The sequence below is a fragment of the Agelaius phoeniceus genome, chromosome 35 (assembly GCF_051311805.1).
Source record: "Agelaius phoeniceus isolate bAgePho1 chromosome 35, bAgePho1.hap1, whole genome shotgun sequence".
NCBI classification, from domain to species: Eukaryota; Metazoa; Chordata; class Aves; order Passeriformes; family Icteridae; genus Agelaius; species Agelaius phoeniceus.
In genome coordinates, this window is record NC_135299.1 from 1,181,687 (window position 1) to 1,200,482 (window position 18,796).

At 48.2% G+C, this 18,796-nt stretch overlaps 1 protein-coding gene across 2 annotated transcripts; it reads right to left on the reverse strand.

The window, feature by feature from the left end:
• Positions 1 to 619: 619 nt before the first annotated feature.
• SARNP (SAP domain containing ribonucleoprotein) lies at positions 620 to 18,608 on the reverse strand. 2 transcript variants are annotated; one of them, XM_077192689.1, is made up of 12 exons: positions 18,512 to 18,608; positions 14,469 to 14,568; positions 14,279 to 14,325; positions 12,502 to 12,569; positions 12,321 to 12,372; positions 12,077 to 12,150; positions 10,587 to 10,615; positions 10,300 to 10,325; positions 7,086 to 7,154; positions 6,090 to 6,170; positions 3,797 to 3,859; positions 620 to 985 (listed from the first exon to the last, which is right to left on the reverse strand). In XM_077192689.1, exons 1-11 carry the CDS (start codon positions 18,545 to 18,547, stop codon positions 3,818 to 3,820), a joined length of 624 nt encoding a protein of 207 aa, XP_077048804.1. In that variant the 5' UTR covers positions 18,548 to 18,608; the 3' UTR covers positions 620 to 985; positions 3,797 to 3,817. The 2 variants fall into 2 exon arrangements, with proteins under 2 accessions (XP_077048804.1, XP_077048805.1); XM_077192690.1 differs by lacking the exon at positions 7,086 to 7,154.
• Between the last annotated feature and the right edge of the window lie 188 nt (positions 18,609 to 18,796).

An 18,796-nucleotide genomic window follows, 5' to 3' on the forward strand; every position in this document is an offset into this window, starting at 1 on the left:
AAAAACCTGGATTTAACACCAGGAATTCCTGGAAAATCCCAGGAAAAGCTCGAGCAAACCCGGATTCAACACCGGGAATTCCAGGAAAATCTCAGGAAAACCTGGATTCAACACCAGGAAAACCTGGAAAACCTTGGGAAATCCTGGATTTAACACTGGGAATTCCTGGAAAACCTCGGGAAAACCTGGGATTTAACACCAGGAATTCCTGAAAAACCTCAGGAAAATCTGGAAAACACCAGGAAAACTGCAGGAATTCCTGGAAAACCTCGGGAATTCCTGGAAAATCCCAGGAAAAGCTTGAGCAAACCTGGATTTAACACCGGGAATTCCTGGAAAACCTCGGGAAAACCTCAGGAAAACCTGGATTTAACACCAGGAATTCCCGGAAAACCTCAGAAAAATCTGGATAACACCAGGAAAACTGCAGGAATTCTAGGAAAATCCCAGGAAAAGCTCGAGCAAACCTGGATTTAACACCAGGAATTCCCGGAAAACCTCAGGAAAATCTGGATTTAACACCAGGAATTCCCGGAAAACCTCAGGAATACTCCAGGAAAGGAGGGAATTCCCACAGCTCCAGCCCCACGTGCAAACCCCTGGCAAAACAAAAATGGAATTTCCTTGGAAAAGGGGAAGATTTTTATTGGGAAATGTGGGATGAGGGGGCAGCGCCCGACCCTTCCGAGGGGAAAATCCGGGAAAATAGAAAAAACCGGGAATACAAAACCTGGGAAAAAACTGGGAAAAAACCCGGAGGATTTTCGGGATGGGAAAAAGGAGCATCCCGGGAATTTCTGAGGTTCCCCGAGGATGGAAAAGGAGAATTCCCAAAAAAATAGAATCTCTTGGGCTGGGAATGGGCCCGGAATTCCGGGAATGGCCCCGGCCCCGCCGCTCCCACGGCTCCGGGATGAGATTCCCGAAATTCCCAATGCTGGGAGCTCCAAGTCTTCAACAGGGGAAGGGTTCAGGCAAGGCCCACCTGGAAATGCAAGAAATCCTTGGAATTCCTGCTTGGATTCCATGGGAAATTCCCAAAAAATCCCACAGAGATGGGGATAGACGTGATTCCCATGGGAGCTGCTCCATGAATATCCCCAAAATCCCGGGAAAATGAGCCCCAAATTCATGGAAAATGAGCCCCAAAATCCTGGAAAATGAGCCCCAAATCCATGGAAAAACGGCCCCAAAATCCCCAGAAAATGAGCCCCAAATCCATGGAAAAATGGCCCCAAATCCCTGGAAAAACGGCCCCAAAATCCTGGGAATAATGGCTTCAAAATCCTGGGAAAACCAACCCCAAATCCATGGAAAAACGGCCCCAAAATCCCTGGAAAATGAGCCCCAAATCCATGGAAAAATGGCCCCAAAATCGTGGGAAAAACAGCCCCAAAATCCCTGGAAAATGGCTCCAAAAGCCCTGGAAAATGAGCCCCAAATCCCTTGAAAATGAGCCCTAAATCCATGGAAAAACGGCCCCAAAATCCATGGAAAATGAGCCCCAAATCCCTGGAAAAACAGCCCCAAAATCCCTGGAAAAATGGCTCCAAACTCCCTGGAAAATGAGCCCCAAATCCAAGGAAAAACAGCCCCAAAATCCTGGGAAAAACAACCCCAAAATCCATGGAAAATGAGCCCCAAATCCCTTGGAAAAATGGCTCCAAAATCCCTGGAAAAACAGCCCCAAAATCCCTGGAAAATGAGCCCCAAATCCATGGAAAAAGAGCCCCAAATCCCTTGAAAATGAGCCCCAAATCCCTGGAAAATGAGCCCCAAATTCATGGAAAAACAGCCCCAAAATCCCTGGAAAATGAGCCCCAAATCCATGGAGAAACAGCCCCAAAATCCTGGGAAAAACAACCCCAAATCCCTGGAAAAACAACCCCAAATCCTGGGAAAAATGGCTCCAAAAACCTTGGAAAAACGACCCCCAAATCCCAGGAAAAACAGCCCCAAATTCCTGGAAAATGAGCCCCAAAATCCCTGGAAAAACAGCCCCAAAATCCCTGGAAAATGAGCCCCAAATCCATGGAAAAACGACCCCAAAATCCTTGGAAAATGAGCCCCAAATCCATGGAGAAACATCCCCAAAATCCCTGGAAAATGAGCCCCAAAATCCCTGGAAAAACAGCCCCAAAATCCCTGGAAAAACAGCCCCAAAATCCCTGGAAAATGAGCCCCAAATCCATGGAAAAACGACCCCAAAATCCTTGGAAAATGAGCCCCAAATCCATGGAGAAACATCCCCAAAATCCCTGGAAAATGAGCCCCAAAATCCCTGGAAAAACAGCCCCAAAATCCCTGGAAAAACAGCCCCAAAATCCCTGGAAAATGAGCCCCAAATCCATGGAAAAACATCCCCAAAATCCTGGGAAAATGAGCCCCAAATCCCTGGAAAATGAGCCCCAAATCCATGGAAAAACGACCCCAAAATCACTGGAAAAACGACCCCAAAATCCCTGGAAAAACAACCCCAAATCCTTGCAAAAATGGCTCCAAAATCCCTGGGAAAACAGCCCCAAAATCCCTGGAAAATGAGCCCCAAATCCCTGGAAAATGAGCCCCAAATCCCTGGAAAAACAACCCCAAATCCCTTGGTAAAATGGCTCCAAAATCCCTGGAAAATGAGCCACAAATCCATGGAAAAACAGCCCCAAATCCTTGGAAAAACAGCCCCAAAATCCTGGGAAAAACATCCCCAAAATCCTGGGAAAAACAAGCCAAAATCCCTTGGAAAAATGCCTCCAAAATCCTTGGAAAAACGACCCAAAATCCCTGGAAAATGAGCCCCAAATCCCTGGAAAAACGACGCCAAAATCCCTGGAAAATGAGCCCCAAATCCATGGAAAATGAGCCCCAAAATCCTGGGAAAAACGGCCCCAAAATCCTGGGAATAATGGCTTCAAAATCCTTGGAAAAACGACCCCAAATCCATGGAAAAACAACCCCAAAATCCCTGGAAAAACAGCCCCAAATCCCTGGAAAATGAGCCCCAAATCCCTGGAAAAATGGCCCCAAAATCCTGGGAAAAACAGCCCCAAAATCCCTGGAAAATGAGCCCCAAATCCCTGGAAAATGAGCCCCAAATCCATGGAAAAACGGCCTTAAAATCCATGGAAAAACAGCCCCAAAATCCTGAGATAAACAACCCCAAAATCCTGAGATAAACAACCCCAAATACCTGGAAAAACAACCCCAAAATCCCTGGAAAATGAGCCCCAAATCCCTGGAAAAACAACCCCAAAATCCCTGGAAAATGAGCCCCAAATACCTGGAAAAACAACCCCAAAATCCCTGGAAAATGAGCCCCAAATCCCTGGAGAAACGGCCCCAAAATCCTGGGAAAAACGACCCCCAAATCCCTGGAAAATGACCCCAAAATCCCTGGAAAATGAGCCCCAAATCCCTAGAAAATGAGCCCTAAATCCATGGAAAAACAACCCCAAATACCTGGAAAAACAACCCCAAAATCCATGGAAAATGAGCCCCAAATCCCTGGAAAAACAACCCCAAAATCCCTGGAAAATGAGCCCCAAATCCCTGGAAAATGAGCCCCAAATCCCTGGAAAAACAGCCCCAAATCCACGAAAAACTCCAACATTTTGGGAATTGTGTCCCAGATTTGGGAATTCCCTCCCTCCCAAGCCCAGCTCCTCCTTTTCCTCTCCGATTTTTTCGAGGTAAAAATTAAAAAACCTGAGGAGCAAAATTCTCCAAAGGAAAAAAAAAAAGAGGGAATTTCCTTGGGGAAATTCCATGGAAAATCGGGAATGAGGGCAAAGGGAATCCTGACCTGAGGAGAGGCCGGAGCAGCTCAGACGATCCCGAACCTTTCCGCCCTTTTCCGCTTCTTTGCCTGGATTTGGGAAGGGCCAAAAAGAGGGAAAATTCCAGAAATCCATGAGGAGAATCCCGGGAAAAAGAAGGAGAGGGAAGGGGGGTGGGAATGGGGAAATTCCTGATTCCAAAATGGGGGAAAATTCTGGGATTTGAGGGAGTTTTGCAGAGGAAAAATGGTTCAAAACAGAGAATTCCAAACCCAGAATTCCTGGGGAAAAGATCTCAAAATTCCAGGGAAAACTGTCCTGAAATTCATGGAAAAATGGCCTGGAATTCCTGGGAAAACTGTCCTGAAATTCCAGGGAAAATGGCCCCAAATCCTTGGGAAAATGGCCCCAAATCCCTGGGAAAAACTGTCCTGAAATTCATGGAAAAATGGCCCCAAATCCCTGGGAAAAACAGCCCCAAAATCCCTGGGAAAACCGTCCTGAAATTCCTGGAAAAATGGCCCCAAATCCCTGGGAGAAAAATCCCAAAATTCCTGGGAAAACTGTCCTGAAATTCATGGAAAAATGGCCCCAAATCCCTGGGAAAACTGTCCTGAAATTCCAGGGAAAATGGCCCCAAATTCCTGGGAGAAAAGTCCCAAAATCCCTGGGAAAACTGTTCTGAAATTCCTGGAAAAATGGCCCCAAATCCCTGGAAAAACAGCCCCAAAATCCCTGGGAAAACTGTCCTGAAATTCATGGAAAAATGGCCCCAAATTCCTAGGAAAACTGTCCCGAAATTCCAGGGAAAATGGCTCCAAATCCCTGGGAGAAACAGCCCCAAAATCCCTGGAAAAACTGTCCTGAAATTCCTGGAAAAATGGCCTGGAATTCCTGGGAAAACTGTCCTGAAATTCCAGGGAAAATGGCCCCAAATCCCTGGGAGAAAAATCCCAAAATCCCTGGAAAAACTGTCCTGAAATTCCTGGAAAAATGGCCCCAAATCCATGGGAGAAAAATCCCAAAATCCCTGGGAAAACTGTCCTGAAATTCATGGAAAAATGGCCTGGAATTCCTGGGAAAATTGTCCTGAAATTCCAGGAAAAATGGCCCCAAATTCCTGGAAAAATTGTCCTGAAATTCCTGGGAAAATTGTCCTGAAATTCATGGAAAAATGGCCCCAAATTCCTGGGAAAATTGTCCTGAAATTCCAGGGAAAATGGCCCCAAAATCCCTGGGAAAATTGTCCTGAAATTCATGGAAAAATGGCCTGGAATTCCTGGGAAAACTGTCCTGAAATTCATGGAAAAATGGCCCCAAATTCCTGGGAAATTGGTCCCAAATTCCTGGAAAAATGGCCCCAAATCCCTGGGAGAAAAATCCAAAATCCCTGGGAAAACTGTCCTGAAATTCATGGAAAAATGGCCTGGAATTCCTGGGAAAAACAGCCCCAAAATCCCTGGGAAAACCGTCCTGAAATTCCAAGGAAAATGGCCCCAAATCCCTGGGAAAACTGTCCTGAAATTCATGGAAAAACGGCCCCAAAATCCCTGGGAAAACTGTCCTGAAATTCCTGGAAAAATGGCCCCAAATTCCTGGGAGAAAAGTCCCAAAATCCCTGGGAAAACTGTCCTGAAATTCCAGGGAAAATGGCCCCAAATCCCTGGGAGAAAAATCCCAAAATCCCTGGGAAAACTGTCCTGAAATTCATGGAAAAATGGCCCCAAATCCCTGGGAAAATTGTCCTGAAATTCCTGGAAAAATGGCCTGGAATTCCTGGGAAATTGGTCCCAAATTCCTGGGAAAAACGGCCCCAAATCCCTGGGAGAAAAATCCCAAAATCCCTGGGAAAAGAATCCCAAAATCCCACGGAAAATTCCCTCAAATCCCTGGAAAATGGCCCTAAATCCATGGAAAACCCCCCAAAATCCATGGAAAAACCTCCCCAGATCCTTGGATCTCTCAAGGGTTGGGAATTTGGAGGAGGTTTTGGGATGAGCCCAGGGATTCCCGGGAATTCCCAACCCCAAATCCCAGGAATTCCCAGCCCCAAATCCCGGGAATTTCCTCCCCAAATCCCAGGAATTCCCAGCCCCAAATCCCAGGAATTTTGAGCCCCAAATCCCGGGAATTTTGAGCCCCAAATCTCAGCAATTCCCAGCCCCAAATCCAGGAATTCCCAACCCCAAATCCCAGGAATTTCGAGCCCCAAATCCCGGGAATTCCAAACCCCAAATCCCAGGAATTCCAGCCCCAAATCCCGGGAATTCCAAACCCCAAATCCCGGGAATTTTGAGCCCCAAATCCCGGGAATTCCACCTCGGAATCCTCGGCGGCGCCGGCCCCGGTGACGATCCCAAACCTTTCCTTCCTCTTCTTCAGCTTCTCATCCTCCTCACTCTGGGAACGGGATTGGGAATGTCGGGAATGTCGGGAATGTTGGGAATGTCGGGAATGTTGGGAATGTTGGGAATGTTTGGAATGTTGGGAATGTTGAGAATGTTGGGAATGGATCCCTGGGGTCCCTCCCGAGCCCCTTCCAGGGCAGGGAAATATTCCCGTGATCCCTGGGTAACCCAAATCCCAAAAAACCTCAAATCCCAAAAACCCCAAATCCCAAAAACCCCAATCCCAAAAACCCCAATCCCAAAAACCCTCAATTCCTGAAACCCCCAATTCCTGAAACCCCAAACCCCCAAAAGACCAAAATTCCCAAAAAACCCCAATTCCCAAAAACGTCAATTCCTGAAAAATCCAAACCCCCAAAAAACCAAAATTCCCTCCCCAAAAAAATCCCCAAAAACCTCAACTCCCAAAAACCCCAAATCCCAAAAAAACCCCAAATCCCAAAAAACCCTCATTCCCCAAAAACCCCAATCCCCAAAAACCTCAACTCCCAAATCCCAAAATCCCAAAAACCCAAATCCCAAAAAACCCAAAATTCCCAAAAACCCCAATCCCCAAATCCCCAAATTCCCAAATCCCAAAATCCCAAAATTCCCAAATCCTAAAATCCCCAAACCCCAAATCCCTGAAAAACCCCAATCCCCAAATCCCAAAAAACCCAAAAACCCCAAATCCCCAAAAACCCCAAATCCCAAAAACCCCAATCCCAAAATTCCCAAAAAACCCAAAATTCCCAAAACCCCAAATCCCAAAAACCCCAAATTCCCAAATCCCAAAATCCCCAAAAACCCAAATTCCCAAGTCTCGAAATTCCCAAAAACCCCAATCCCAAAAAACCCCAATCCCAAAATTCCCAAAATTCCCAAAATTCCCAAAATTCCCAGAATTCCCAAAATTCCCAACTCTCACCTTCCTGGAGAGGGAGGAGACGTTGAGGCCGAACCTCTGGGCCCTTTCCTTGAGCTTTTCCAGGTTTATCTGGGAAAAGGAAATTTGGGAAAAGGAAATTTGGGATTTGGGAAAAAGGAAATTTGGGATTTGGGAAAAGGAAATTTGGGATTTGGGAAATTTGGGATTTGGGAAATTTGGGATTTGGGAAAAGGAAATTTGGGATTTGGGAAAAGGAAATTTGGGATTTGGGAAATTTGGGATTTGGGAGAAGGAAATTTGGGATTTGGGAAATTTGGGATTTGGGAAAAGGAAATTTGGGATTTGGGAAATTTGGGATTTGGGAAAAGGAAATTTGGGATTTGGGATTTGGGGAAAGGAAATTTGGGATTTGGGAAAAGGGAAATTTGGGATTTGGGAAAAAAAGGAAATTTGGGATTTGGGAAATTTGGGATTTGGGGAAAAGGAAATTTGGGATTTGGGATTTGGGAAATTTGGGAAAAGGAAAAGGAAATTTGGGATTTGGGAAATTTGGGATTTGGGATTTGGGAAATTTGGGATTTGGGAAATTTGGGATTTGGGATTTGGGGAAAGGAAATTTGGGATTTGGGAAAAAGGAAATTTGGGAAAAGGAAATTTGGGATTTGGGATTTGGGGAAAAGGAAATTTGGGATTTGGGAAAAGGAAATTTGGGATTTGGGAAATGTGGGATTTGGGAAATAAAGGAAATTTGGGATTTGGGAAATTTGGGATTTGGGATTTGGGAAAAAGAGGAAATTTGGGATTTGGGATTTGGGGAAAAGGAAATTTGGGATTTGGGATATTTGGGAAATTTGGGATTTGGGAAAAGGAAATTTGGGAAAAGGAAATTTGGGATTTGGGATCCCCAGGGCTTCCAAAGGGGAAAATTCCAGAATCAAATTCCCAAAAATTCCCAAAAATTCCCAAAAATTCCTCAGCTCTGGGGGCTTTGCCAGAGGGGCTGATCCTGGAAAAACTGCAGGGGTTTTTTGGGAATTGGAACCCAAAATTCCCATTGGAATAACCCAAAATTCCACCCGAATTCCCAACTGAATTCCCAACTGAATTCCCCAAAAATTTCACCAAAATTCCACCTGAATTCCCAACTGAATTCCCATTGGAATTCCCCAAAATTCCACCCAAAATTCCATGGGAATCCCTCAAAAATCCACCCAAATTCCATTCAAATTCCCCACAATTCCCCCAAATTCCCAACTGAATTCCCAAAATTCCACCCAAAATTCCATGGGAATCCCTCAAAAATCCACTCAAATTCCCCAAAATTCCACCAAAATTCCCAAGTGAAATTCCCAAGTGAATTCCCAAGTGAATTCCCAAAATTCCCATTGGAATTCCCCCAAATTCCACCTGAATTCCCAACTGAATTCCCAAAAATTCCACCCAAATTCCCAAGTGAATTCCCAAAATTTTACCCAAATTCCCAACTGAATTCCCAACATTCCCAACTGAATTCCCCAAAATTTTACCCAAATTCCCAAAATTCGGTGGGAATCCCTCAAAAATCCACCCAAATTCCCAAAATTCCACCTGAATTCCCAACTGAATTCCCCAAAATTCCCCCCAAAATTCCCCGGGAATCCCTCAAAAATCCACCCAAATTTCCCCAAAATTCCACCCAAATTCCCAACTGAATTCCCAAAATTCCCAACTGAATTCCCAAAATTCCACCTGAATTCCCAACTGAATTCCCCCAAATTCCACCCAAATTCCCCAAAATTCCACCTGAATTCCCCAAAATTCACCAAAATTCCCAACTGAATTCCCCCAAATTCCACCTAAATTCCGTGGGAATCCCTCAAAAATCCACCCAAAATTCCACTCAAATTCCCCAAAATTCGACCAAATTCCCAAGTGAATTCCCAAAATTTTACCCAAATTCCCAAAATTCGGTGGGAATTCCCAAAATTCCACCCGAATTCCCAACTGAATTCCCAAAAATTCCACCCAAATTCCCAACTGAATTCCCAAAATTCCCATTGGAATTCCCCAAAATTCCCAACCGAATTCCCAAAATTCCCCCCAAAATTCCATGGGAATCCCTCAAAAATCCACCCAAATTCCACCCAAAATTCGACCCAAAATTCCACCCAAAATTCCACCTGAATTCCCAAAATTCCACCCAAATTCCATTCAAATTCCCCAAAATTCCACCCAAATTCCCAACTGAATTCCCAAAATTCCACCAAAATTCCCATTGGAATAACCCAAATTCCACCAAAATTCCCAACTGAATTCCCCCAAATTCCACCTGAATTGTCAAAATTCCACCCAAAATTCCACCCAAATTCCCAAAATTCGGTGGAAATTCCCAAAATTCCATGGGAATCCCTCAAAAATCCACCCAAAATTCCCCAAATTCCACCCAAATTCCCTCTGAATTCCAAAAATTCCACCTGAATTCCCAAAGATTCCACCAAAATTCCCAACCGAATTCCCAAAATTCCCCCTGAATTGCCAAAATTCCCCCCAAAATTCCATGGGAATCCCTCAAAAATCCACCCAAATTCCCAAAATTCCACCCAAATTCCCAACTGAATTCCCCAAAATTCCACCCAAAATTCCCATTGGAATTCCCCAAAATTCCACCTGAATTTGCCAAAATTCCACCCAAAATTCCACAGGAATCCCTCAAAAATCCACCCAAATTCCATTCAAATTCCCCAAAATTCCACTCAAATTCCCAACTGAATTCCCAAAATTCCCATTGGAATTCCCGAAAATTCCACCCAAAATTCCCATTGGAATTCCCGAAAATTCCACCCAAAATTCCCAACTGAATTCCCAAAATTCCCATTGGAATTCCCCCAAATTCCACCTAAATTCGGTGGGAATTCCTCAAAAATCCACCCAAATTCCACTCAAATTCCACAAAATTCCCAATATTCCCAACTGAATTCCCCCAAATTCCACCTGAATTCCCAAAATTCTGTGGGAATAACCCAAAATTCCACCCAAATTTCCACCAAAATTCCCAACTGAATTCCCCAAAATTCCACTCAAATTCCCAAAATTCCGTGGGAATCCCTCAATAATCCACCCAAATTCCCAAAATTCGCTGGGAATTCCCAAAATTCCACCCAAATTCCCAACTGAATTCCCCAAAATTCCACCCAAAATTCCCCAAATTCCACCCGAATTCCCCAAAATTCCACCCAAATTCCCAAAATTCCCCGGAATTCCCGGATTTCCTCACCGTGGGTTTGGAGTCTGCCAGGAGTCCTGGGAAAAAGCAGAAAATTCCCATTGGGAATTGGCCAAAATTCCCAAATTTCAGCCCAGAACTGGGAATTCCCAGGAATTCCAGGAAAATCCCAAACCCTGGGGGTTTTTGGGATGGGAAATTCCAGGAATTTACGGGACCATTTTGGGGTTCCCAAAATTCCCAAATCCCAGAAATGTGGGAAAAGGGGAAATTGGAAATCCCAGGGAATTCCCAGAATTCCAAGAATTCCCAGAATTCCAGGAATTCCCTTTCCTCACCTTTTGTGGGAATTGTGGCCAAGCCGAACCTGTGGGAATGAAAAAAATGGGAATTAGGGCCGGAATTTTGGGAATTAGGGCTGGAATTTTGGGAATTAATGCCGGAATTTTGGGAATTAGGGCCGGAATTTTGGGAATTAGGGTTGGAATTTTGGGAATTGAGGTCGGAATTTTGGGAATTAGGGCTGGAATTTTGGGAATTAGGATTGGAATTTTGGGAATCGAGGCCGGAATTTTGGGAATCAGGGCCGGAATTTTGGGAATTGAGGTTGGAATTTTGGGAATTAGGGCCGGAATTTTGGGAATTAGGGCCGGAATTTTGGGAATTGGGGCTGGAATTTTGGGAATTAAGGCCGGAATTTTGGGAATTAGGGTCGGAATTTTGGGAATTAGGGCCGGAATTTTGGGAATTGGGGTTGGAATTTTGGGAATTAGGGCAAATCCCGCAAATCCTCTGGGAATTCCAGCCCAGCCCTGACAGGGATCTCACCATGAATTCCCAAATTTCCACCCAGAATTCCCAAATTCCCCCCCCCAAAATTCCCAAATTTCTGCCCCCAGAATTCCCGAATTTCTGCCCCACAATTCCCAAATTCCCCCCCAAATATTCCAAAAAAATTCCCAATTTTCCCCCCAAAATTCCCAAATTTCTGCCCCACAATTCCTAAATTCCCCCCCAAATATTCCCAAAAAATTCCCAAATTTCCCCCCAAAATTCCTGAATTTCTCCCCCAGAATTCCCAAATTCCCCCCAAATATTCCCAAAAAATTCCCAATTTTTTCCCCAAAATGCCCAAATTTCTCCCGAATTCCCAAATTTCTACCCCAGAATTCCCAAATTTCCCCCCAAATATACCCAAATTTTCCCCAAAAATTCCCAAATTTTCACCCAAAATTCCTCCTCAGAATTCCCAATTTTCCCCCCAAAATTTTCCCAAAAAATTCCCAAATTCCCCCCAAAAATGCCCAAATTTCTTCTTCAGAATTCCTGAATTTCTCCCCCAGAATTCCCAATTTTCCCCCCCCAGAATTCCCAATTTTCCCCCCCAATTCCCAAATTTCCCCCCAGAATTCCCAAGTTCCCCCCAAAATTCCCAAATTTCTCCCCCAGAGTTCCCAAATTCCCCCCAAATTCCTGAATTTCCCCCAGAATTCCCAATTTCCCCCCCAGAATTCCCAATTTTCCCCCAGAATTCCTCCCCCAGAATTCCTGAATTTCCCCCCAAAATTCCCAAATTCCCCCCCAAAATTCCCAATTTCCTCCCCCAGAATTCCTCCCCCAGAATTCCTGAATTTCCCCCCAAATTCCCATTTTTTCCCCCAAAATTCCCAATTTTCCCCCCAAAACTCCCAAATTTCCCCCAAATTCCCAAATTTTCCCCCAGAATTCCCAAATTTCCCCCCAAAATGCCCAAATTTTCCCCAAATATTCCCAAATTTCCCCCAGAATTCCCAAATTTCCCCCAGAATTCCCAATTTTCCGGGCTCACCGCGCCGCCCTCGCTGCCTTTTTGCTCTCCAGGCTGACGGGGACGTTGAACCTCTCCGCCCTTTTCTGCATCCTCTGGGAAAAGGCAAAGAAAAAAAGGGAAATTCTGGGAATTTCCAGGGAAAAACTGGGAATTTCCAGCAGGGAAATTGGGATTTTCCAGCAAAAACAAAAAAAATTGGGATTTTCTAGCAAAAAAATTGGGATTTTCCAAGGGAAAATTGGGATTTTCCAAGGGATTTCACCTCCATCTGGGAGATCTCTGAGGAGATTTTCACCACTTTCTTCTCCTGGATCCTGGAAAAAGTTTGGGAAAAGGTCAGGGATGCTCCAGGAGGGATTTGGGGTCTGTTCCCATTCCCAGGAATTCCCAGATTCCCTTTTCCAGCCCCTCATTCCCGGATTTTTGCCAGGAATTTTCCTCACAATTCTGGCGACTTCAGCGGCGCCTCCTCCACCTTCAGCGGCGGCTCCGGCGCCTTGGGCTCCTCCTCCTGCAAATCCGTGGGAAATCCATGGAAAATCCATGGAAAATCCATAAAATCCATGGGAAATCCATGGAAAATATGGAAACTCAATGGAAAATCCATGGGAAATCCATGGGAAATCCACAGAAAATCCATGGGAAATCCATGGAAACCCATGGAAAATATGGAAACTCAATGGGAAATCCATGGGAAATCCATGGGAAATCCATGGGAAATCCATGGGAAATGTGGAAACTCAATGGGAAATCCATGGGAAATCCATGGAAATCCATGGAAAATATGGAAACTCAATGGGAAATCCATGGGAAATCCATGGGAAATCCATGGGAAATCCATAAAATCCATGGGAAATTAATGGGAAATCCATGGGAAATTCATGGGAAACCCATAAAATCCATAAAATCTGTGGGAAATCTATGGGAAATCCATAAAATCCATGGGAAATCCATGGGAAATCCATAAAATCCATGGGAAATCCATGGGAAATCCATGGGAAATCCATAAAACCCATGGGAAACCCATGGGAAATATGGAAAATCCTTGGGAAACCCAAGGGAAATCCATGGAAAATATGGAAACTCAATGGGAAATCCATGAGAAACCCAAAAAATCCATGGAAAATATAGGAAATCCATGGGAAATCCATGGGAAATCCATGGGAAATATGGAAACTCAATGGGAAATCCATGGGAAATCCGTGGGAAACCCATGGGAAATCCGTGGGAAACCCATGGAAAATATGGAAACTCAATGGGAAATCCATGGGAAATCCATAAAATCCATGGGAAATCCATGGGAAATTCATAAAATCCATGGGAAATATGGGAAACCCACGGGAAATATGGGAAATCCATGGGAAACCCATAAAATCCATGGGAAATTCAAGGTAAATCCATAAAATCCATGGGAAATCCATGGGAAATCCATAAAATCCATGGAAAATATGGGAAACCCACGGGAAATATAGAAAATCCATGTGATATCCATGGGAAATATGGAAAATCCATAGGAAATCCATGGAAGATCCATGGGAAACTCATGGAAGACCCATGGAAAACCCATCCATAGGAAACCCATAAAATCCATGCAAAATTCCTGGCAAATCCATAAAACCCATAGAAAATCCATGGGAAATTTGAGGAAGATTCACAAAATCCATGGGAAATCCATGGGAAATCCATAAAACCCATGAGAAATCCATGGGAAATCCATAAAATCCATGGAAATCCATGGGAAATCCATAAAATTCGTGGAAAATCCATGGGAAATCCATAAAATCCACCCCAGCCCATGGGCATTCCCAAGGAAAAATTCCCAGATTTCCACAAAATCTCCCAAAATCCTCCTGATCCCCCCTTTTGCCAGCATTCCCCCATCCCAGGGTGGGATCAAACCCAAAATCCAAAATCCCAAAATCCAAAATCCCAAAAACCAAAATCCCAAAAACCAAAATCCCCAAATCCAAAATCCCAAAATCCAAGATCCCAAAATCCAAGATCCCCAAATCCAAAATCCCAAAATCCAAAATCCAAGATCCCAAAATCCAGGATCTCCCATCCCACGTTCTCGGGATCTGGAGCATCCCAGGCCCCAAACCCAACAGATTTAACCCCAAAAAAAGCTGGGAAAACGGGAAAATGATTGAAATTCCGGAATGTTGCCTCAATCCCACCCCAAACCCTCCGGAAAACCGGGATGATCCCAAAAATTCCCACCTCAATCTCCTCTCCCAGCACGTCCTCCTCGTTGGGCTCCTCCTCAGCTGGCAAAGAAAAACAGGGAAAGGTCAGGGCGGCAAAAATTCCTTGGGAATGGCAGGAAAATGAGGATTTTTTTTCCTTTATTTGAGGGGTGGAAATTCCAGCTGGGAATTTTGTGGGATCAGGGAATTTTGGGAGCGCCCACCGTGCTCCTCCAGGTAGGCCTGGAGCCGGTGGATCAGGTCCTGCTTGTTGCCTTTGGCTTCCAGGCCCCGCGCCAGGCACTCCTGCTTCAGCTCGGCCAGCTGGGAACGGGAGAGAGGGGATTGGGGATTTAGGGGATTTGTGGGGTTTAGGGGATGGATGGGGTGGGATGGGATGGGATGGGATCCGTGGAGTGGGGTGAGATGGGATGGGATTGATAGATTTAGGGGATTGATGGATTTATGGGATGGATGGGATCCATGGGATGGGATGGGATGGGATGGACGGGATGGATGGGATGGGGTGGGATGGGATGGGATGGGATCTGTGGAGTGGGGTGAGATGGGATGGGATGGGATCCATGGGGTGGGATGGATGGGATGGGATGGATGGGATCCATGGAATGGGATGGAATGGGATGGACGGGATGGATGGGATGGGATTTATGGGATTGATGGGGTGGGATAGGATGGGAGGGGATGGGATGGATGGGATGGATGGGATGGATGGGATCCATGGGATGGGATGGGGTGGGATGGGATGGGATTGATGGATTTATGGGATTTATGGGATGGGGTGGGATGGGATCCATGGGATGGGGTGGGATGGGATGGGATTGATGGGATTGATGGGATTTAGGGGATGGGATGGGATGGGATGGGATTGATGGGATTTAGGGGATGGGATGAATGGGGTGGGATGGGATGGGGTGGGTCCATGGGGTGGGATGGGATGGGATAGGATGGATGGAACAGGATTGATGGGATTGATGGGATGGGATAGGGTGGGATCCATGGGATGGGGTGGGATCCATGGGATGGGGTGGGATCCATGGGATGGGATGGGATGGGATCCATGGGATGGGGTGGGATGGGATTTATGGGATGGGATGGGATCCATGGGATGGGTGGGATGGGATCCATGGGATGGGATGGGTGGGGTGGATGGGGTGGGATGGGATGGGATTGATGGGATGGGATGGGATGGGATGGGATTGATGGGACTGATGGATTTATGGGATTTATGGGATGGATGGGATGGATGGGGTGGGGTGGGATGGGATGGGATCCATGGGATGGGATGGGTGGGGTGGATGGGATGGGATGGGATGGGATTGATGGGATGGGATGGGATGGGATGGATGGGATGGGATGGGATTGATGGGATGGGATGGGATGGGATGGATGGGATGGGATGGGATTGATGGGACTGATGGATTTATGGGATTTATGGGATGGATGGGATGGATGGGATGGGGTGGGATGGGATTGAAGGGATGGGATGGGGTGGGATGGGATTGAAGGGATGGGATGGGACGGGATGGGATGGGATGGGATGGGGTGGGATGGGAGGGGAGGGGATGGGATGGATGGGATTTATGGGATTTATAGGATGGAGGGGATGGGATGGGATGGGATCCATGGGGTGGGATGGGATGGGATGGATGGGGTGGGATGGGATCCATGGGGTGGGATGGGATGGGGTGGGATCCGTGGGGTGAGATGGGATGGGATGGATGGGATGGGATGGGATGGACGGGATGGATGGGATGGGATAGGATTTATGGGATTTATAGGATGGATGGGATGGGATGGGATGGGATTGATGGGATTGATGGGGTGGGATGGGATGGATGGAATGGATGGGATGGGATGGGATGGGATGGGATGGGATCTGTGGAGTGAGGTGAGATGGGATGGGATGGATGGGATGGGGTGGGATGGATGGGATAGGATGGGGTGGGGTGGGATGGAACGGGACGGGACGGGATGGGATCCATGGGATGGGACGGGATGGGATCCATGGGATGGGATGGGATGGGATGGGATGGGATGGATGGGATGGGGTGGGATGGGATGGGATGGATGGGATGGGGTGGGATGGGATGGGACCCATGGGATGGATGGGATGGGGTGGGATGGGATGGGATGGGATTTATGGGATTGATGGATTTATGGGATTTGTGGGATGGATGGGATGGATGGGGTGGGGTGGGATGGGACGGGATGGGATGGGATGGGGTGGGATGGGAGGGGAGGGGATGGGATGGATGGGATTTATGGGATTTATAGGATGGATGGGATGGGATGGGATGGGATGGGATGGGATGGGATGGGATGGGATGGGATGGATGGGATGGGGTGGGGTGGGATGGGATCCATGGGATGGGATGGATGGGATGGATGGGATGGGATGGGATGGGATGGGATGGGATGGGATGGGATGGGATGGGATGGGATGGGATGGGATGGGTGGGGTGGATGGGATGGGATGGAATGGGATCCATGGGGTGGGGTGGGATGGGATGGGATGGGATGGGATGGGATTTATGGGATTTATGGGATTTATGGGATTGATGGGGTGGGATAGGATGGAAGGGGATGGGATGGATGGGATGGATGGGATGGATGGGATGGGACAGGATCTGTGGAGTGGGGTGAGATGGGATGGGATGGATGGGATGGGATCCATGGGATGGGGTGGGATGGGATGGGATGGGATTGATGGGATTGATGGGATTTAGGGGATGGGATCCATGGGATGGGGTGGGATGGGACGGGATGGATGGGATGGGATTTATAGGATGGATGGGATGGGACGGGATTGATGGGATGGGATTGATGGGGTGGGGTGGATGGGATGGGATGGATGGGACGGGATGGATGGGATGGGATTGATGGGATTGATGGGATCCATGGGGTGGGATGGGATGGGATCCATGGGGTGGGGTGGGATGGGATGGGATTGATGGGATTTAGGGGATTTGTGGGATTTAAGGGATTGATGAGATTGATGGGATTGATGGATTTATGGGATTTAGGGAATGGGATGGGATGGGATTGACGGGACTGATGGATTTATGGGATTTATGGGATGGGATGGGATGGGATGGGATGGGATCCATGGGATGGGGTGGATGGGATGGGATCCACGGGATGGGATGGGTGGGGTGGATGGGATGGGATGGGATGGGACAGGACGGGATGGGATGGGGTGGGATGGAACGGGACGGGACGGGATGGGATCCATGGGATGGGATGGGATGGATGGGATGGATGGGGTGGGATGGGATCCGTGGAGTGGGGTGAGGTGGGATGGGATGGGATCCATGGGATGGGATGGGATGGGATGGGGTGGATGGATGGGATCCATGGGATGGGGTGGATGGGGTGGATGGGATGGGATCCACGGGGTGGGATGGGTGGGGTGGATGGGATGGGAGGGGATGGGATCCGTGGGGTGAGATGGGATGGGATGGATGGGATGGGATCCATGGGATGGGATGGGATGGATGGGATGGGGTGGGATGGACGGGATTGATGGAGTGGGATGGGATGGGATGGGATCCATGGGGTGGATCCCAGACCATTCCCAGGCCCCCCTCAGTCCCTCAGAGCTCCCCCAAGGCCCCTCCAGTTCCCACCCAGGACCCCCACCCTGGACCCCCTCAGATCCCCCTTCAAACCCCCTCAGGACCCCCACCCAGGACCCCCTCAGGACCCCCCCAGACCCTCAGGACCCCCACCCAGGACCCCCTCAGATCCCCCTTCAAACCCCCCCAGGGACCCCCACCTAGGACCCCCTCAGGGCCCCCCCCAGATCCCCCCTCCAGATCCCCCCCAGACCATTCCCAAGGTCCCCTCAGAGCCCCCTCAAGGCCCCTCCAGATCCCACCCAGGACCCCCCTCCCAGGATCCCCTCAGGGCCCCCACCCAGGACCCCCTCGGGAATTCCCTGAGATTCCTCCAAATCCCCCTCAGGACCCCTCAGAGCCCCCCAGGGCCCCCTCAGACCCTCCTCAGACCCCCAGGGCCCCCTATAGAACCCCCCCAGATCCCCCTCAGACCCTCCTAAGGGCCTCAGAGACCCTCAGAGCCCCCTCATGGCTCCCCCAAAGCCCCGGCCCGTTTCCCGCCGTTTCCCCGTGCGCTCCCTCAGTCCCAGCCGCTGTCCCCGGGGCTGTCCCGGTCGCCAGGCTCTGTCCCCGCTGTCCCCACCGTTCGCCCGCGGTTTTCCCGGCCCCGTCCCCGCTCCCAGCGGCACCTTCAGCTTGTGCAGCTCCACCGGCTCCGCCGCCATCTTGGCACCCCCCGCGCCGGCCCCGCCCCTCAGGCCGCTCCGACCAATCAGTGCCGCGCGTCCTCCGCCGCCCCGCCCAAACCCGCCGCTCGCCATTGGTCAGCGCTGGCGGTAGCACCCGCCGGTGATTGGCCTGTCGGGCGCTGGGGGCGGGGAGATATTGACTGACGTGCAGACGAACCAATGGAAATAGGGAGATGCTGAACGGCGGCCAATGGAAAGAGAGGGCGGGAAACGCGGACTTCCGGG

What these genes read in the sequence shown, in the direction of transcription:
- SARNP (XM_077192689.1), bottom strand. Translation starts at nt 18,547, where the DNA reads ATGGCGGCGGAGCCGGTGGAGCTGCACAAGCTGAAG. An exon ending in GGCCACAATTCCCACAAAAG is followed by an intron (nt 10,326 to 10,586) that starts GTGAGGAAAGGG and finishes GCTTTTTCCCAG; the next exon opens with GACTCCTGGCAGACTCCAAA. An exon ending in TCTCCTCCCTCTCCAGGAAG is followed by an intron (nt 6,171 to 7,085) that starts GTGAGAGTTGGG and finishes TCCCGTTCCCAG; the next exon opens with AGTGAGGAGGATGAGAAGCT.